The sequence below is a fragment of the Meles meles genome, chromosome 18 (assembly GCF_922984935.1).
Source record: "Meles meles chromosome 18, mMelMel3.1 paternal haplotype, whole genome shotgun sequence".
Lineage (NCBI taxonomy): Eukaryota > Metazoa > Chordata > Mammalia > Carnivora > Mustelidae > Meles > Meles meles.
The window spans coordinates 45,690,396-45,704,810 of NC_060083.1; the positions used below are offsets into that span (position 1 = coordinate 45,690,396).

At 51.2% G+C, this 14,415-nt stretch overlaps 1 protein-coding gene across 1 annotated transcript; it reads left to right on the top strand.

The window, feature by feature from the left end:
- ASB16 (ankyrin repeat and SOCS box containing 16) lies at positions 1-8,704 on the top strand. Its single transcript, XM_045986670.1, has 5 exons — positions 1-378; positions 2,177-2,444; positions 5,331-5,823; positions 6,203-6,316; positions 6,780-8,704. Exons 1-5 carry the CDS (start codon positions 78-80, stop codon positions 6,963-6,965), a joined length of 1,362 nt encoding a protein of 453 aa, XP_045842626.1. The 5' UTR covers positions 1-77; the 3' UTR covers positions 6,966-8,704.
- The last annotated feature ends 5,711 nt before the right edge of the window (positions 8,705-14,415 follow it).

The following is a 14,415-nucleotide window of genomic DNA, read 5'->3' on the forward strand; positions in this document are numbered from 1 at the left end:
ACGAGGGTGGTAGTCGGGCTGAGGGGAACCCGGCTGTGCCCAGCTGCCACCGCCCAGACCCCCCAGGCCCCTCCCCAATGGCCGAGGAGACCTTCCCCTTCACCTCGTCCACGCTGCGGGCTCTCCGCCTGCAGCGGGAGTGGCTGGAGTGGGAGGACCGGCGGCGGGCTGCGGCCCAGCAGTGCCGGAGCCAAAGGTGTCCGCCCAGTGTCCGGGCCCGACTCACCAGGCCGCGCCGCTGCTGCCGAGACCCAGCCGTGCACAACGCTCTGTTCTCCGGTGACCTACGACAGGTCCAAGCCCTGTTCCAAGAGGAAGACGCTGCCAACATGATTGTGGAGACTGTGAGCAACCAGCTGGCCTGGTCAGCTGAACAGGGTAGGGAGCACCCAGCGGGGCCGAAGAGGACGGAGGAGAAGAGGGAGGGGACAGCGACGGGGAAAGGCTTGGCCCCATCCTCCTTCCAGAACACAGACTAGACCTTTGCTTTTCACTTAGCTCTCTCCTAAGCAGAGATGAGGCAGAGTTAGTGGTTTGTATGTCTTTTCAGGATTAAAATTATATTGCCATGTGAATTACATAGGAACACAGTTATATTCTAATGCAATCTTTTCTCTGAATATGTGTGGATGTATATATATGTATATTATCATTTATATATATATATAAATATATATAATTACATATATACATAATTTAAAGATTTTATTTTTAAGGGGCACCTGGCTGGCACAGTTGGGAAAGCATGAGACTCTTAATCTCAGGGTGGAAAGTTCAAGCCCTCAGTGGGTGTGGAGCCTACTTAAAGAAATATTTTTTTAAAGATTTTATTTATTTGACAGAGATCACAAGCAGGCAGAGAGGCAGACACAGAGAGAGGGGGAAGCAGGCTCCCTGCTGAGCAGAGAGCCTGATGCGGGGCTTGATCCCAGGACCCTGATATCATGACCTGAGCCGAAGGCAGAGGTCCAACCCACTGAGCCACCCAGGCTCTCCTACTTAAAATTTAAAAAATTTTGAAAAATAAGTAAGATTTTTAAAATTTTTTTATTTTTTATTTTATTTTTTAAAGATTTTATTTATTTATTTATTTGACAGAGATCACAAGTAGGCAGAGAGGCAGGCAGAGAGAGAGAGAGAAGAAGGGTCCCCGCTGAGCAGAGAGCCCGATGCGGGGCTCCATCCCAGGACCCCAGAATCATGACCTGAGCAAAAGGCAGAGGCTTTAACCCACTGAGCCACCCAGGCGCCCCTGTAAGATTTTATCTTTAAGTAATTTCTGAGATCAAGGGGCACATGCTCCACCAACAGAGCCAGCCAGGCCTCCCCACAGAATATATAGTTTTTTTTAATTTGAAAGAGATTGCCCAGGTGGTGGAGAGGGTGAGAGGGGAGGAGAGAGAAACTCTCCAGAAGACTCCTCACTGAGTGTGGGGCCCACTGTGGGACTCATCTCAGGACCCCAAGATCGTGACCCGACAAAATCCAGAGTAGGAAATCTAACTGACTGAGCCACCCAGGGACCCCTGTCCCCACATAATATTTTAAATAGTTGCATAATTCATATTGTATGAGGGTCCCATGATTTATATAACTAGCTCCCAAATAGACTGGGTAGATTTGGGGTCCCAAGATGAGCCTCTCAGCCCACTCTTCTTTCCCCGCCCCCATCTCTTATTCTGCCCCTCTACTCCTCCCCCACTTCCACCCTTCTCTCCCCCATCTGCCCCAGGAATACCCTAGAACTCCAGACTAGGCTCCTTGGTCACTCCCAAGCTCAGCTCCAGGCCCTTCTATGTATAGCTCAGACCCACCCCCAACCCCACAGCCGGAACACCCTAGTGAACCACCTGGAACCAAGGAATCCATCAGGAGCTCAAAGATCCAGAGATTTCCTTAACAGGATTAACTCTTCTTCCGTTGCCCTTGTGATTTTAAAGAACAATTACCTTTTTTTTTCTATGACACTCGCACTATGTTTTGTTACAGATTGACAAACCATTCTGAAAGGCGGTTCCAATACACACTTCCAGTTGAGGGCTTGAATGAGCCCCTCTCGATAGCTACAGCCTGGGGCAGGATACATGCTGGGTCAAGGGTACAGAGGGACGGCCACGGTCAGGGCCTGCCCTGTGAGTCTCACGCACCTCTCCCCAACCCTGCCTGCTCTCCCCAGGGTTCTGGGTGCTGACCCCCAAGACAAAGCAGACAGCGCCCCTCACCATCGCTGCCAGCCGAGGCTACACTGACTGTGCCCGCCACCTGATCCGGCAGGGAGCCGAGCTGGATGCCCGGGTTGGGGGGCGGGCAGCCTTGCATGAGGCCTGCGCCCGGGCCCAGTCTGACTGTGTGCAGCTGCTGCTGACCTTCGGTGCCAAGGCCAATGTGTTGTCCGAGGAGGGCACGACCCCCTTGCACCTCTGTACAGTGCCTGAGTCCTTGCAGTAGGTACCTGGGGGAGGGGTGTGTGTGTGTGTGTGTGTGTGTGTGTGTGTGTGTGTGCGCGTGTGCACGCACATACCCACATCCTCACAACAGTCTGGGAGACAGATCTCAGTGAGAAAACTGAGGCTCAGAAAGGTTTAGGGACTTGTCCAAGTTCACATGTGCTAAGCCCAGGAGGCAGAAGCCTTGTTGCCTTTTTGGAAAACCCTGTTCCAACTATAGTCCCCTATCCCCTTTGAGTCCTCTGTAGCCGAATTCCTACCTATTTTAAGATGAACATCAAGAAAGATGTTTCCCAACCTTAGTGCAAGGCCTCCCCCCCAAATTCCCTCCTCCCACATTTTTAAGATCAACAGGTTTTTTGGAGAGGGGGCGTGGAAGGTTGGGCAAAATGGGTGAGAGGGAGTGGGAGATACAGGTTTCCGATTATGGAATGAGTAAGGGTTTGGAATAAAAGGCTCAGCATAAGTCAGTGATACTGTAATAGCACTGTAACAGGACAGATGGTAGTTACACTTGGGAACAGAGCATAATGTATAAACGTGTCAAGTCACTAAGTTATACACTTGAAACTAATGTAACACTGAGTGTCAACTATACTTAAAAAAAAACCCCAAAACGGGCTTTTTGACCTCCTACATGATGGTATTTGTACTTTCACAAATGAGGTCCACAGCCAGGGCTGGCCATGGTGGACAACCCACAGCCCCCATGCTGGGGACTTCTCCCTAGCCAGATCCAGATCAGTGATGGACCCAGAAGTGATTTCAATTTTCCAGCCCTTTCTTGAAAAACTTTTATTTTTAAATAAAGATTATTTCTTTATTTGACACAGAGAGAAAGAGATCACAAGAAGGCAGGCAGAGAGAGAGCAGAGCTCTCTCAGCTCCCTGCTGAGCTGAGAGCCTGATGTGGGGCTCGATCCCAGGACCCTGGGATCAGGACCTGAGCCAAAGGCAGAGGATTAACCCACTGAGCCACTCAGGCGCCCCTGAAGAACTTTTTTTAAAGATTTATTTGAGAGAGAGAAAGAGAGAAAGAGAGCACAGGCATGAGAGGGGGAGGGTCAAAGGGGGAAGCAGACTCCCTGCTGAGCAGGGAGCCTGATGCGGTGGGGGACTGATCCCGGGACTCCAGGATCATGACCTGAGCCCAAGGCAGTCGCTCAACCAACTGAGACACCCAGGCGCCCCCTTTCTTGAATTCTTATGAGTGCACAGTGTGCTTTCCAACAGACTTTATCCTTCTAAGTGAAACTTACCGAAACCCTACTGAATGAGATTTTCAGTGTTATTTACATGTAGTATTTAGAAACAAAACCTAGCCCATGACTAGAACTGACTGAGGAAATAAATTCAGCAGTTTTATAGATGGCTGGCGGCTCCTGCGTTTTTGCCCCCTGAGCCAAGTACCTACTGAATTCGGGCCATTTGAGGGGGAGGGACCCTGGCTCATCAGGGTTTCATTAGGGTTGCTGTGTCTGCTCCTGGGTTTCCAGTGGCTGCCATTCTGGCTTTTTAATTATAAATTACTGTTATTTTAATGGCATCATTTTTTTTTAAGATTTTATTTATTTATTTGACAGACAGAGATCACAAGCAGGCAGAGAGGCAGGCAGAGAGAGAGAGAGAAGAGCAGGCTCCCTGCTGAGCAGAGAGCGCAATGCGGGACTCGATCCCAGGACCCTGGGATCATGACCTGAACCGAAGGCAGAGGCTTTAACCCACTGAGCCATCCAGGCGCCCTAATGGCATCATTTTTTAAAAAGATTTTATTTATTATTTGACAGAGAGACACAGCGAGATAGGGAACACAAGCAGGGAGAGTGGGAGGGGGAGAAGCAGGCTTCCTGCTAAGCAGGGAGCCTGATGTGGGGCTTGACCCCAGGACCCTGGGATCATGACCTGAGCCAAAGGCAGACGCTTAACAACTGAGCCACCCAGGCACCCCATGCTCTGGCCTATAGTTTTTCCAGGAACTGGGAAACCATGAAACATATGCTCCCTAAAATCTGGTGGGGAAAAGGGAAAGTGGAACAGGTCGATCCCCAAATGCCTTCCTTTGCTTGAGTGGGTGTCACTGGTCTGGAAGGGCGCTCTTCAAGTTTGGCGGCAGGAAGAAAATATTAGGACTTCTATTCCTTTTTCTATCCAGCTCATACCCTTTTTCTTTTCTTTAATTTTCTTTTCTTTTTTTCCCCCGATTATTTATTTATTTGACAGAGAGAGAGAGATCACAAGTAAGCAGAGAAGCAGGCAGAGAAAGAGAGGGGGAAGCAGGCTCCCCGCTGAGCAGAGAGCCTGATGTGAGGGTCGATCCCAGAATCCCGGGATCACGACCTGAGCCGAAGGCAGAGGCTCAACCCACTGAGCCTCCGAAGCGCCCCATCCCTTTAATTTTCTATGTGTAACATTCATAGTGGACACCGTAGTGGGTTTTCAAAACTTTTTATGCTATCAAAATGTTAGGAGACCACTGGCACGTGATTCAGAACCAGGTCTTGGGGTCCCAATCCGCTCCAGGAGTCAGGTTTTGGAACTAAAGATTAGTCCATGATTGGAATTTACCGAGGAAATAAACAGATTCTGGGAGGGACCATCTGAGGCAGTGAGTAGCATTCTGGCACAGCCTCTACCCTGCTGTGTGTCCTTGGCTGTACCGCCGCCTTCCTCGGCTGAGTTTTCCATTTGAAGACAGAAGATGCTCCTGGTGACATTGTGGACCACGCAGCTCTGCTGTCGGTCATGGGGCTTCCGTGAGTCTGAGGTGGACACCAAGGCTCGCCTTGTGGGCATGCAGGGTGGGAAGGATGGGGGAAGGGGATGACAGCAGACCAGGTCTTGGTCCCTCAGGATTTGTCTCTGGGTCTTGTGCCTTGTCCCCAGGTGCGCCAAGCTGCTGCTGGAGGCAGGAGCGACGGTGAACGTGGCAGCGCAGGACAGCGACGTGACCCCCCTGCACGTGGCAGCAGCTCGTGGCCTGGAGGAGCACGTGGCTCTCTACCTGGAGCACGGAGCCAACGTGCACCTGCGCACCAGCCAGGGCGAGACGGCCCTGAACGCCGCGTGCGCAGGGGCCGAGGGCCCGGGCAGCGGCCGGCAGCACCATGTGGCGGCGCACCGGCTCCTAGCGGCCGGAGCTGATCCCCGCGCTGCTGGCCGCAAGCGCCACACGCCGCTGCACAACGCCTGTGCCAATGGCTGCGGGGCCTTGGCCGAGCTGCTGCTGCGCAACGGCGCCTGCGCTGGAGTGCCCAACGCAGCGGGCCACACGCCCATGGACTGCGCCCTGCAGGCCGTCCAGGACGCCCCCAACTGGGAGCCCGAGGTCCTCTTCGCTGCGCTGTTGGACTACGGGGCCCAGCCTGTGCGTCCGGAGGTGCGTGGGGGAGAGCCTGTGAAAGGAGGCCCCAGTTGAGTGAGGAGCCTGTGACTGGAATTCCCCTACCACTAGGGAAGGGGGTGGCAAGAGACTGAGAGCCAGGTCCTGTAGGCAAAGGTCTGTCCTCACCTTGAGAAGGACCGCTGAGGACTACTGGGGAGCGTGTGGAAGAACAGCTCCCAAGGAAACTGGCGGGGGCCAAGAGGTTGCAGCCCCCAGAAGGTGGGGTAAACTGAGGCAGGGGAAAGCCTGAAGAGAGACTCCGACCTTAGCCTCCCAAATTTGCATGTGAGTGAGGCTTTGGCTTAGGCTCACCTTGGTTCTGCCCTAGGCTGGGAGAGCCATGGTGACCCTAAGACCCTCTTTTGATTCCTAGATGCTGAAACACTGTGCCAACTTCCCTCGGGCCCTGGAAGTCCTGCTCAATGCCTACCCTTGTGTCCCCTCCTGTGATACCTGGATGGATGCAGTCCTCCCAGAGCTGTGGCAGGTATGTCCCCCCGATGGGCACAGCTCCTTCCGGGGCACTGGGGAGATAGAGAGGAAGGATGAGCCCTAGGCCTCATCCCTCCAGGATGGGCTTCCGAGGGTCTCCTGTGCACCCCCCCACCAAGCAGCTCAGAACAAGCTCTAATCCCACACATCTCCCCAGCCTCTCTCACCCAACGTGGGCATCAGTCAGGTAGCTCTGACTCAGAGGGCACTGTGCCAGCATCTGTGGAGTGGTGGGTGCAGACATGGCCGAGCCCCCACCCTACAGAGTGGTCCCATCTTCCATGATCCCTGCAGGGCTTCTGGGCTCTGAACCCAAGTCTTTCAAGAGGCACCAAACCCCCCCCGTGGGTATTGCAAATTCCCCAGCCCCCCCCCCCCCCGGGTGCTAGGTCATCCCCAGATGGAAGGGCAGGGTCAAGGGTGCTGGGCCATCTGATCATGTTCCACTCCTGGCTTAGGAGCATGAAGCCTTCTACACCTCAGCCCTGAGCATGGTGAACCAGCCGAGGCGGCTGCAGCACCTGGCCCGGCTGGCTGTGCGTGCTCAGCTGGGCAGCCGCTGCCGAGAAGCCGCCGCCCGCCTCCCCCTGCCCCCTGTCCTCAGGGACTACCTGCTGCTGCGTATTGAGGGGCGTATCCAGTGAGCCCCAGTCCAGGGTGCTCCCGGAGCTCATACTGCCCCCTCCATCCGTCGTCTCCCTACAACCCCGGAGGACCAACCCCTGGCTCTCTTGTCTACATGCCCCGTGCCCTCCCCGGCCAGCTCCCCCATTCACTGGCTTCTAGAGCTACTTGCTGACCTCCCGCCCGACCTGAGCTTCAGCTTCCAACGGGACGGTCTGCAGACTCAGCCTTCATCCGCCTCTGTCTCTTTTGCTTAAGCGGATGGCCCCTCCAGCCCAAGCCAGTTGGGGGTGATCCTTATTGCCCCCCACCCGTGTACCTGTTTGGCCTCCTAAAGAGTGAGCTCCTCTGCTGTGCCCTCACTGCCTCAGCCCAAACTGCCTTTGTTGCTTGAGGGGAGGCCCTCCCTGCTTGGTCTTGAAACCCACGCGGCGCAAGGATGCGGGAGTTTCTTTTGGGAATCACAATTCTGATCGTGCCCTTCGGTGGCTCCTCACCACGGTCAGGCTAAAATCTAAATTCAGTAAGGGAGACCCATCTTCCTCCCCTGCCACCGCCAAGCTCTCTGGCCTTCGGATCGCCCTTCCCCCTCTGAGGTTCCTGTAATCCAGCCTCACCCAACCAGGAGCCTCACGGATTGCTGGCTATGACCTGCGCTGATTGGCCTCTAGGCATTCTGCATGTGCTGTTCCCTCTGCCTGGTACACATCCTTCCTGCATTTTTTGGTCTGGGTCAAAGCTGATTTGACTCAGCCCAATAGCACCCTCTCCTCAGAGCCTTCCTTGGACTGCCACTTACTTAATTCAGGGCCTGTGCCTGCCTCAGCTTGGCTGGGACTGGAACTGTATCCCTTGAAAAGGCATTTCAGCAAATGGTTGTTGAGGAAGGAAGAAATGCATGATCCCTGGGACCCTTTTATGGTCGAGTTTCCACCCTCCCCACCAGGGATGCACGATGTCTTAAACAATGATCACTACACGTGTGGTCTCTAAGGGCCTGTGACAGACAAGCCACTAGCTGTCCCTTCACTCTCTCATATCCAGAGTCAAAAGTACCATCCTTCATCTTTAAGAGGAATCTTTGAAGCCAAGCTAGTGTTTGTGAATGCAAATAAACAATGTGTGCCCAGAACCCAAGCGTGGATGTGTTAGGTCACCCGTGCCTGAGGTGCCCCTCACTCCATGTTTATCGCCCCACCACGGAGCAACTGTTGCTCTCGTGATAGGAAAAGGGGTATAAAAACAACAGAAGGCCCTTGCCAGACCCCAAGCCTGTAGCACCCACCACAGGAGGATCCTTTGGCTCAGGGATCCTGGGCTGTCCACTGCCATTACCATTTGGAGTCACGCAGTAGAGACGGGACAGGAGTCCCGGGGTCCGCCTCCCGCAGCTGTCACCAGCCTCCTCGCCTCTGTGGAGAGTTGTTCCTGCGGAGATTCCTTCCCTTTCTCCAACGCAAAGACAATTTTGTACCTGCTTATGTAGAGCAGCAAACTCTCCTTTCTTGAAGAAATGTTGGCTTTCATTTCGCGGAGCCAAAAGGCTGGACGGAAGAGAAAGAAATGCTCTGTGGTCCTGGGCCTAGGCTGGCAGCCTGGCTCTAAGGTTGTGGGGATGGTGGGGGGGAAGAAGATGCTGAGCCTCCTGCCAGGAGGCAGACCCCAGCGAGCTCAGCCTTTTCTGTTGTATTTACAACTATGACAAAAGACCCACTTGAAAAAAAACTGAGAGGGGCGCCTGGGTGGCTCCGTGGGTTAAAGCCGCTGCCTTTGGCTCAGGTCATGATCTCAGGGTCCTGGGATCCAGCCCCGCATCTGGCTCTCTGCGCAGCAGGGAGCCTGCTTCCTCCTCTCTCTCTGCCTGCCTCTCTGCCTAGTTGTGATCTCTGTCCATCAAAAAAATAAATAAAAATCTTAAAAAAAAAAAAAACCCTGAACATGAGATTATGAGTATTATTTGGGGTAGGAGATTTTCCTGGGTGAAAGCATAAAAGAAAAGATTAAAGGATCTGGATGCAGAAACAATTTAAATTTGATTATAAAAGCACCAAATCGTGAACACAAGTGAAAGACAAAATACTAGGGGAAGAAATCTGCAACTAAAAGATTTCATTTCCTTCACCTGGGAGGACGGGAACGGCATCTGTTTTATTCGCCCCTGGTGAGCTGGTGGCTGTGCAGGGCTTTGCAGAGACTGGACACTCCGCTCTTTGTCCAATCAACGAATAGACCTCACCAGCCAGGAGGGAAATGCAAATTAAAGCAATCAGAAGATATTGCTCCCCCACTAGATAGAGGGAAATGGTGAAGGTCAATAACAGGGAGCGCCCATGAAGATCTAAAGATGTAAATTCTTGCTCATCCTGTTGGTGGGAAAGGAAATTGCTTTTTTTGGTAGGCAATCTAGCAGCACCCTGGCGCTTAAACACCACTCCCCATTACTGAAAAGGCTGGTATGCATGGAACATTCCCCCCAGCACTGCCAGCAACAACGCGACATGTGGGAGTGGTACACAAATCCTTCCTCTGGAATACAATGCAGCCCTTACAAAGGGTAGTCCCCGCTGCGGGAAGGAACCAGGGAGGGATGCCAAGTGACTGTCATAGGCATGGCCTTGAAGAGATCGCCAAGACTGCTGTTAAAGAGAGGAAACAGGTCGGGAAACGACATGTACAGCCAACAAAGCCAAACCCCGTGATTGTAGATGGAAGAGAAAAAGGTCCAGAGGCAGGTGCCCAAGAATGCTCCTCCGGGGAGGGAAGAAGACGGTGCTAGTGGGGCATTTTATGGTCTGGGTTTGAAATTTTTTAAAAAATTTCAATCCCACTATTTTTTTAAAAAGATTTTCTTTATTTATTTGACAGAGAGAGAGAGCACAAGCAAGGGGGGCGGCAGGCAGTGGGAAAGGGAGAAGCAGGCTCCCTGGAGCCCGATGCGGGGCTTGATCCCAGCACCCTGAGATCATGACCTGAGCTGAAGGCAGAGGCTTAACCCACTGAGCCACCCAGGCACTGCTTATTTATTTATTTTTTTAAGATTTTACTTATTTATTTGATAGAAAGCACAGTGAGAGAGGGAACACAAGCAGGGGGAGTGGGAGAGGGACAAGTGGCTTCCTCCTGAACAGGGAGCCCAATGCAGGGCTCGATCCCAGGACCCTGGGATCATGACCTGACCGGAGGGCAGACGCTCAATGACTGAGCCACCCAGGCGCCCCCCTGAAGTAAGTTTAATCACCACCCTCAGACAGATACAATAGGAGTCTAAATAGGAAGGTACTCCTAGGAGCAGCCTGGGTAAAATTTTTTTAAAGGAAGAAAACACAAAAGACCCAACAATTAATTTACAAAGTGGCTGATGAAACATGAAAAACTGAAAACCTCACTAGTGACCCAATGAATGAAATCAAAGGAACAGACACGCTTTTGTCTGTGAGATTGGCAAACATGGCATGAATGACAGAGAGTGGCTAGGGAAAGAGCAGTTTTAGTAAAACAGATTTATTATACACACTGGCTTGCCTAAGGCGGCATTCCAGGACTCACAGATCTATTCACATTCAATAGCCATCTTAACTGCACACAAAAGTGTAAAAACGCCTAAATTCCATAGTGTAAGAAAAGCAAACATCTCAAGAACTCTATCATGAAAGATGTCCAAGGTGCTCAGATCCATTAAAATACACTGTTATGGGGCACCTGGGTGGCTCAGTCAGGGGTCCGGCTGGGTTTTGGCTCAGGTCGTGCTCTCCCATCATAAAATCAAGCTCCACGTCGGACTCTGCACTCAGTGGGGAGTCTGCTTTGGAGTCTCTCCCCCTCTGCCCCTCCCCATGCCCCTTTAAATAAATAAATCTTTAAAAACAAAGCAAAACAAACACCACAACGCTGTTTGCTAAGTGTTCTGGCAGAAGTCAGTCCATGCAGCTTGGGAAACACAGACTATAGGTACCAAACCCCAAACGGATACCTGGTACCTGGAGCCGTGAAAAAGCCAGATGTGCTGGCCCCTGAACAGGGCAGGCCTGGCCATGGGCTCTGCCCTCCTGGGCTTCAGAGGTCACTGGTCAGTCATTGATTCCCTTCTCAGATTTCACTTCCCTCCCTTTCCTCCACTCTTTCCTCCTTATAACGTCTTATAAACGTCTTCAGTGTTGTCGCGTCTCTCAGAACCTCCACCCATTTATTCCCTGCTCTCTCTCACTTCCATCCTGTTTTGGGGGAAGAGAAACAGTAGTAGGCATGACTCACACTGCCGTGGAAATGGAAATAGGTGCACCAGGTGTATCAAAACCCGGACAATGTGAACACCCTTTGATCCAGCGATCCCATCTTCAGGAATTTATCCTAGGGAAAAACATCATGGATGTGGACAAAAATCTGTCATCAAAGATGCGTAAAGAGGTTTATGAAAACATTGTTTAAAAGCAAAGTACTGAGAACCATCTAAATGTCCATGCAAATGAGATAATTAGGGGCGCCTGGGTGGCTCAGTGGGTTAAGCCTCTGCCTTTGGCTCAGGTCATGATCTCAGGGTCCTGGGATCGTGTCCCGCATCGGGCTCTCTGCTCAGCAGGGGGCCTGCTTCCCTCTCTCTCTCTGCCTGCCTCTCTACCTACTTGTGATCTCTTTCTGTCAAGTAAATAAATAAAATCTTTGGGAAAAAAAAAGGGGGGGGCGCCTGGGTGGCTCAGTGGGTTAAGCCGCTGCCTTCGGCTCAGGTCATGGTCTCAGGGTCCTGGGATGGAGCCCCGCATCGGGCTCTCTGCTCCGCAGGGAACCTGCTTCCCCCTCTCTCTCTGTCTGCTGCTCTACTTGTGATCTCTCTCTCTCTCTGTGTCAAATAAATAAATAAAATATTTTAAAAAAAGCAAATGAGATAATTAGCTAAAAAGTTAGGGAACAATATGGAAAATGGGCTGTTGAGCAGCTATTTAAAGCTATGCTATGATGCTATAAAAATATTCAATGACCCAGGAAAAGTTTTATGATATATAGTTGAGTGAAAAAAGGAGGGGGCTAAATATTGGCAATAAGATCGTATATATATAGAGAGAGAATGAAAGAGTGAGCTCGAAGGGTGCCTGAGTGGCTCAGTGGTTAAGCCTCTGCCTTCGGCTCAGGTCATGATCTCAGAGTCCTGGGATCAAGCCCCACGTCGGGCTCTCTGCTTGGCGGGGAGCCTGCTTGCCCCCCACCCCCCGCCTGCCTCTCTGCCTACTTGTAATCCCCCCCTGTGTTAAATAAATAAATAAAAATCTTTATAAAAAAAAAGGAGTGAGCTCGAGCACTAGATGACTTTAGCTATGGCACTAATGGCATAATTTGGATATTATGTGAGCCTCAGTTTCCAAACCTATAAAATGGGTATAATAAGAGCTACTTGTCAGGGCTCCATAAGATAAGGTATATGAAGTACTTAGCATAGTACCTGGCATATAATGAACTCTCAAAAGCATTAATGGAGGTTCAGCTCATTGGCTTATTCATTCCCTCAAGCATTTATTGAGAGCCCTTGAACTTGCTACTCTGTCTGGAACTTTGCTTGGTAACCTTATTCATTCTTCAGAATTCTGTTTAACTGTACTGTGATGCCCTACCCCTCTTGCATTCTTCAAAATAAAAACATGCTTTGGCTCAGGTCATGATCTGGGGGTCCTGGGATTGAGCCCTGCATCTGGCTCCCTGCTTGGCGGGAAGCCTGCTGTCCCTCTCCCACTCCCCCTGATTGTGTTCGCTCTCTCACTGTGTGTCTCTCTCTGTCAAATAAATAAAACCTTAAAAAAAAAGGGTTAAAACAGTAAATTTATGTGTATTTCACAATAAGGCTTGGAAAAAAGAATAAGAATCCAGACAGCTTGATTTCCATTTATACAAGGTATGAAAACAGAGGAAACTAATCCATGGTAACAAAAGTTATTACTCATTGTAAGGTAGTGGCTGGAAGAGGACATGAAGGGGGACTTTGGGGTCATTTTCTATTTCTTTATCTCAGTGCTGGTTCCACTGAGTGCAGTTCCAATCAGTGCAGTTGGTGAAAACTACTGAACTCTTCACTTGTCTGTTTGCCCCCTCTGCCATTTTTATACTTCAACCAAAAGTTCACCAGAAAACGACAAAAATCCTGACATGTCTTTTGAATGTTTTTAAAGATTTGTTGACGGGGGCGCCTGGGTGGCTCAGTGGGTTAAAGCCTCTGCCTTCGGCTCAGGTCATGATCCCAGGGTCCTGGGATCGAGCCCCGCATCGGGCTCTCTGCTTAGCAGGGAGCCTGCTTCCTCCTCTCTCTCTGCCTGCTTCTCTGCCTAGTTGTGATTTCTCTGTCAAATAAATAAAATATTAAAAAAAAAAAAAAAGATTTGTTGACGTATTTTAGTGAGAGGAGGGGAGAGCGTGAAGGGGGTAGAGGCAGAAGGAGAGGGAGAGTACCAAGCGGACTCCTTGCTAAGCATGGAGCCCCTGGGAAGGGGGACCTCAATCTCATGACCCTGAGATCAGGACCTGAGCTGAAATCAAGAGTCTGATGCTTGGGGCTCCTGGGTGGCTCAGGTCATGATCCCAGGGTCCTGGGATGGAGCCCCGAATCAGGGTCTCTGCTTAGCCAGGAGCCTGCATCCTCCTCTCTCTCTCTCTCTCTGCCTACTTGTGATCCCTGTCTGTCAAATAACTAAATAAAATCTTAAAAAAAAAAAAAAAAAGTCTGACGCTTAACAGACTGAGCCACACAGGTTCCCCCCAAATTTTTAAGTAATCCCTAGGACCAGCTTGGGGCTCGAACTCACAATCCGTCTGTGCTACTAGCCAGGGCCCCCTAAAGAATTTTAAGTGCAAAAATCTAAGTTCTGAGGAGCTGAATCTTTTTCTCCTGTTTTCTTCTGGGCTCCTTTTCTTGTGCCTTAAGCCTGCGCTGAATTCGTGCCTTCTTTGAAAGGCTTTCTGGCCTTTTTTAACCAAGGTCCCACAATACCTGGAGCCAAGCCAGATGGTAACTAAACTACCTCCGGCCTCCCGACTAGCCCTGAATTGAACTTTTGGAGGTCAGAGAGACCAGTCCCTACTGATCTCGCTAACCAGGAGCTCAATGTGTGCTACAGAGCAGTAATAAATCCAATCAGCCCTGGAGGCTGGGAGCAAGGCCAAAAGAACATGCCGGGACAGTGGAAGAGCCGCTCACGATCCGCCGGGCTATGCCAGCACGCCGGTCCTCCAGACATGAAACCACGCCTTCTCCCAAGCACCACCCCCAACTCTATGTGGTCCCGCCCCTCACCCGTGGGCTCTTTAGGCTCCGCCCAGTGAGCGTGGCCCCGCCCTGGGAGGGCGACGATCCCGCCAACAATAACTCCGCCCCTCCCTCCGCTAAGAAACCGGTCCTTTTTAAAGAATACGTTTACGTCAGCCCGCCTTACGTTAACTTACGTCATCAGTGCAGAGCGCGGAGGCGGGATTTCCTGTCTCTGATTCAAACAG